This window comes from Hirsutella rhossiliensis, assembly GCF_020360975.1.
Source record: "Hirsutella rhossiliensis strain HR02 chromosome Unknown scaffold00012, whole genome shotgun sequence".
Classification (NCBI taxonomy): domain Eukaryota; kingdom Fungi; phylum Ascomycota; class Sordariomycetes; order Hypocreales; family Ophiocordycipitaceae; genus Hirsutella; species Hirsutella rhossiliensis.
The window spans coordinates 1,937,267-1,943,618 of record NW_025408678.1 but is presented as its reverse complement, the minus strand read 5'-3'; the positions used below and the strand labels follow the sequence as shown (position 1 = coordinate 1,943,618).

The 6,352-nt window shown below is 39.2% G+C and overlaps 1 protein-coding gene across 1 annotated transcript; it reads left to right on the top strand.

The window, feature by feature from the left end:
- Window positions 1-1,654: 1,654 nt before the first annotated feature.
- HRG_09460 (uncharacterized protein) lies at window positions 1,655-2,650 on the top strand (the record flags this gene model as incomplete). The annotated part of the gene is made up of 3 exons (XM_044867931.1): window positions 1,655-2,063; window positions 2,201-2,362; window positions 2,409-2,650. The coding sequence occupies 3 exons, from the start codon at window positions 1,655-1,657 to the stop codon at window positions 2,648-2,650; spliced, it is 813 nt and encodes a 270-aa protein (XP_044717191.1).
- Window positions 2,651-6,352: the final 3,702 nt, after the last annotated feature.

Genomic DNA, 6,352 nt, shown 5'->3' with positions numbered 1-6,352 from the left:
ATTTTTAGGATTATTACTTAAATAAGATTTCTTAGTACTAAATAAAGTTAATATCTTAAACTTTAAGAAAATAATATCTATTAGCTTATATAGTAACTTAATAGTTATAGCTCGCTTAACTTAATAGGGCTATATAATCCATTATTAGGTTATATACTAAGCTAACGTTAACGTCCTTATATATAAGATAGAACGCTTACTAGTATAGATTAAGGATATACTAAGAGATTAAGACCTAGTATTTTTTCTAAGAAACCTATTATTAGCTTATAACTTAATCTAAGGTATAACTTTAGTTATAGCGGTTAATACTACTACTCGCTATATTAGATTTAAGAAAGGATAGTACTTAAGAATACTAATAGACCTTAGTAATAAAATATAGTTTTTATAGATTAACTTACCTAAGGAAACCCTAACTAAGGTAAATCTAACTAAATAGCTAGCTAAACGAAAGACTATAGAATATAATAAACTATATTAAGATATAGACCTATTAATAGAAACCTTAGAGGAAGAGAGCCCTAGGTCTATTAAAAGGGAACTCCCTTTATAAATATATAGATAGACTTTAAACTATAAGATTAGGATTTTATTAGACTATAGCCTTTTAGAGATAACTACTTTAAAAGATATTAAAATCTATAATTAAGACCTTATATTTATAGAAAAGATCTAATATATAGTCGCCTCCTTCCTAACCTTATAAAAGGACTAAGGTACTATTAAAGTCTACCTAGACTATTATATATATATTCCGCTAGTAGAAAACTAATACCTATAAAAACTAGCTTTTAAGGCTTACTTACTTAGCTAAAAGGATAAGGCGCTAATTAACTAGACCTATAAGGACTTATATTAAGAGGGGTATATAAAATAAGCTATAAAGGTAACCCTATTTACTTACCTTATATTTATAGTTTAAAGAAATATATATAGTAATAAAAAGGGCTAAATAAGAATAGACTTATATACTCTTAATAATATAGCTATCTTAGACGCTTACTTAATATTACTTTAAGGAGATATAATCTAAAAGCTTTAAAGGAAACGCTTTATTTCTATTATAAACGCTCGGTCTTTCTTTTATTAGTTCCTTATCTATAAAGAGTATTAAGAAATATTTATAGTAATTAGCTATAGAGGCTTAGAACGACTAATAGTAGCCTTAATAAGATATAAAAACTTACTTATATACGTTTAACGATTTATAAACTTAATCCTTTAAGAATATATAGAATATTCTTTTAAATATATTAATAATATTATAATCTACTTAAATATAAAAAATAACTATATTTATTACTTTTAATGTCACACATAGGATATCAGCCTCCAACAGTCTGACCCCCTATTCGCACAGTCCGTTTCCACATTTCCCCACAGAAACTTCTAGGAGGCATCATCAACGCATCAGTGGCTTCCAGATGATCCGATCAGATGCTTCCATTCACTACCATTCCTTCCATTCTCATATTCAGGCAGTCTATAAAGATCTCGCCTCTTTCCCACCTTAGATAGCAGAATCAAGAGTCTTCCAGTCCCTGATCTTTATGCCCACTTGCTCATCCTCCGTGCGATAGTTATGAGCCCGGTCTGCCACTGACTGGGTATCTTATTCTTGTTCACTCCGCTGCGCAGAATAGCTTCCACAATGAGCTCAGCTCTAGATCTTGATGGCTCTTCCAAGGGCACCGTGCTCAACGGCCCTTGCGACTGGAAACAATGGATTTCTATCATCAAGAAATTCGCCACGTCCCACAGTCTTTGGGACTTTCTGGACCCTGCCGTCAAGGAGGGTAAGCCGGTTCTTCAGCAGCCAGTTGAACCAACATTCCGACAAATCAACCACGAAGCATCTGATCTCGTGGATCTGACCTCGGAGGAATTTCGCCGTCTCGAATTCCTCCACACCCAATACCGCTCGAAGCTTCAAGGGTATAGGGATCAAGTGAAGGCACTCGCCAGCCTTCAACAACACATCGTCAAGACCATCGGCAACTACTACAGCACCATTGCCGAGGAACACGACGTTGCAAAGCAACTTGCCTTGCTTCAGGCTCGTGTGGCCCCAACCGACTGGGCACTCGAGAGGAAGTTGTTCAGCGTTATCGTTCCACCCTTCAGTCGCCAAACAGGACCAAGATCGAAGCTTGGGTCACCCAATGGCAGAAAGTCCTCACTGAGGCAAAGCAATTAGGGCTTCCTGATGTCCAGGACCTTCGCCCTACCCAAGATTTCCTACAGGCTGTTTCGTCCATCAACGCCCCATTCACAGACTATTGGGTCAACAAAATGGAAGACGAGGCCGTATTCGGCAAGCCTGATTGGAAGACGGACTTCCCGGACGGCATTAAGATCAGTGAGATCTTTGAACGAGCTCACCGAATCAAGGCCGCCAACAACAGCAAAGGATCATTCGGAGCTGCCTTCCAAGGCAAGAGAAATCGGAGAGGAAGAGGACAAGCCTAAGTGGTCTTCAAGCAAGAACGCTGATGGTGTTCCTATGTGTGTCTGCGGAGAATATCACCGCTTCGTAGATTGCTTCTATCTCATCAAATCAGCTCGGCCTGATGGCTGGACTCCTGATCAGAAGGTTGAGAAGAAGATCAAGAAATCCTCGACTCCAATCCATGGGCAAAGAAGATGACGGAGAAAGCACAAGACTTCAAGAAGAAGGAAATGGAGAAATCGTCCGACTCCTCCGTTAAAGGCACAGCGTTTGCCGGTCTTCTACCAGCTCCTGACAACACACCGCCTCCTCAACACCTCCATCAACCAGTTTCTCGACGGAAAGGCAGTCTACCCGCTGTATGACTCCTTTATCCTTGATTCCGGATCAGACACACACATTTGCAACAACCGATCCCGTTTTCTTGACTACACCGCCCTTGCAGAGCCAAAGAGCTCTTTGCAGGCGATAGTCAACTTCAGATCCTGGCTACGGCACAGTCCGTATGAAGCTTGAAGAAGGAGGACTTTTTCAGCTCAACGAAGTTGCCTTCGTGCCAAAATTCCACACCAACATCGCATCCCTCGACCGCTTTCTTGCGAAGGGATACAACTGGAATCCACTATCTGGACGCGTCTCTAAAGACGATCAGATTATATTTCATACGAAACGCCGCTTTCGTCAACCGGTCATCGAGTTCAACCCGATTAAGGAGGACTCTCACGCCTCCAACTTCACATCTTCATCTGCACCTCGCGCAGTGAAAACAGCAGATGCTACGCTTTGGCATAAGCGCCTAGGCCACTTGAACGCTCAAGCCCTAGAGCGTCTTGTTGAGAACACGACGGGTTCGAAGATCAAAGGCCCAGTTACCATCGATTGCACCGCGTGTTCCCTTGGGAAGGAAAGAAGGTCGTCTCTCGCCGAACCCCTCAAAACCGAGCCCCAGACCATTCTGGAGAATCTACGTTGATATCTTCAGTATGAACACCTCATTCAACGGCAAGGAAGCTGTTCTTCTTATCAAAGATGAATTTACAAGCATGATCTTCATCTACCTTCTGAATGACGCGACACAAGGGTCCGTTATGACTGCTTTGAGAAACCATGAGGCAATGATTCAACGCCAATGGAATCTCAATATTTGCATTATCCACCGTGATAACGATCGTTCTCTTCAGAGTGCGTATGAGAGCTGGATCGAGGAAAGGATTCAAGATGAACCTTCTGCCCTTACACTCCCGCTCAAAACGGCTCTGCAGAGCGATCTGGGGGTAATATCTGCCCAGGCCAGAACAATGGGAATTGATGCCAATTTACCATCTGATCTTTGGCCAGAGACTTGAAAGCTGCAGTGTTTTTGCACAACAGATCGCCCATGCAGAACCACAGCTTCCGAACGCCTTTCCAGCTGCTTCATCAGTGGCTGCGAGACAACAACAGAGACATAGGCTACCAGCAAGACCAGCCTGACATCACGTTTCTCAAGGCATACGGCTGCAGAGCCTATCCCTTGACACCCCAGGCCCTTCAGAACAGACAGAAGAAGGACCTAAAGACCGACCCTCACACAGAAATCGGTTATCTCGTTGGATATGATTCCACGAACATTTTCAGGATCTGGATTCCGTCCACATCAGAAGTCCGAAGGGTCCGAGATGTGACCTTCAATGAAAGCATCTTCTATGACGGAAATGATCAGCCACCAGAACCTATCCCACAGCGCGTGGAAGTACAGCTTCCAGCCCACATCGAGGACGAGTCGGATTACGAGGAAATCCCCACTCAAATCGATGAACCTGAACCTGACCCCGTTGAGCAATCTCCCTCAACCTCAGACCAAGGAGACGCCACCACGATTGTGGTACAACCCGAACCATCTGATCATGAGGACTCGGATGATCAGGATGAGTTTCATGACATTCAGCACCCATATCCGACACCGGACCCCGGTCCGAGTGACTCAGCCACGGCGCTCAGCCCGCTCACCAAAGCTCTGCCAGGCCAGAAATTTGCTACTTTCGTCAAACAACTCGGTCTCGTCGATATCTCTACGTTGCTAGGGATCTAGTTTCTTTCTTCAGTTTGCACTGCCCACTAGCCAGCACAACCTGGGGGGGTATGTCACACATAGGATATCAGCCTCCAACAGTCTGACCCCTATTCGCACAGTCCGTTTCACATTTCCCCACAGAAACTTCTAGGAGGCATCATCAACGCATCAGTGGCTTCCAGATGATCCGATCAGATGCTTCCATTCACTACCATTCCCTTCCATTCTCATATTCAGGCAGTCTATAAAGATCTCGCCTCTTTCCCACCTTAGATAGCAGAATCAAGAGTCTTCCAGTCCCTGATCTTTATGCCCACTTGCTCATCCTCCGTGCGATATTTAAGCTATCTTTTAACTCTTTATAAACTATAACCTAGCTTTAGCTAGATCGAAATTATTCTTAGGCTACTTATTTATTATAAGAATATACCCTTATATTCCTATCTTACTATTATAAAGAAATAATAGGTATAGGGAGGCTCTATAGAATAAGCTAGTAAAAAGAGGCTCTATAATATAGTTTAAGGGAATAACCCTTAAAGATAAAAGACCTTTACTAGATATCTATACCTTCCTTTAAGAAAAGCAAGTTAAAATAAGCCTATCCTAATAAATAAAAATATATATAAAATATATAAGTTAATTATAAGTAGAACGGATACCCTATTGCCTATTTTAGCCTAGCGGTTCTAAAGATATCCGCGATACTAGAATAGGTAGGGCATAGAACATTCTAGTTAAATCTACTACTTATACTAAAACCTATAGTCTTACGTTAACTATTATATTATAATTAAACTACCTACTAAGTTAGGAAGATATACTATAGATAAAGCTTTTTAAGCACTATAGAATATACTAGAAAGCTAACTAATTAGTCTACTAATAGGCGAGTAATAGTCTATAAAAGACAAAGGATTTCCCTAGGAGTAGTAGATAAAATAAGTAAGTTCGTAAGTATCTTTTATAACGCTATTCTTTTAATATATTATTTAGCCCCTTATATACTCGTTATAAATTCCGGACGAAATCCTACCCTATACTCCTTTAACCGAATATTCCGCTTACGTTATCGATTACCTAATCCTACGCTTATTATATAAACCTTTTTATATTTATAAAACTATTAAGATTTTAAGTTAATAGTACTAGCTTAATAAATACTAAAGAATAAGTATAAGTATTATAAGATATAGAGTTTCTAAATATATTATAGGTACTAGAAAAGTAGCTTAGCTTAGTTAACTAGCTATAGTACTTAGTAGCTTACTTCTCTTAAAAGGTAAAGGCGCTTTAAGTTTAGAAAATAGTAATACTTAAAAAAGCACGGGATAGTTAAGCGCTACTTAAAGGAATAGTAAGGAATAAATATACCTTTAAGGTAATATACTAACTATTCTTAGTAAAAGAATAGGCCTTCTAAGATATTATAAATACTTTAATAGAACTAATATAGCTATACTATTTTAACTTATAATAGCTATTATTTTTATAAATTAACGCTAGCCGCGAGTTAGGCTTTATAGTAGTAACCTTTTACTTAGTACTAAGGGTAGACTAGAACCTAAGAAGAACCTTACCTTAAATAAGTATTTAGCTAATCCTTTACCTTAGTAAACGCTTAACTAATAAAGAGCTTAAATACTAGCCTATTAAACTTAAAGTTACTTATCTTTCCTAGGTATATTAAAAGCTTTAGTTATATATTATCTTTACCTTACTACTAAAGGTTATTATATTAACTAACTATGCTATTATAAGCGTAATCTTTAAGTAAATATTATTATTTACTATTAATATAAAAATAAATAATTAGCTTATACTTACTTTATAGTACCTTAGCTAGT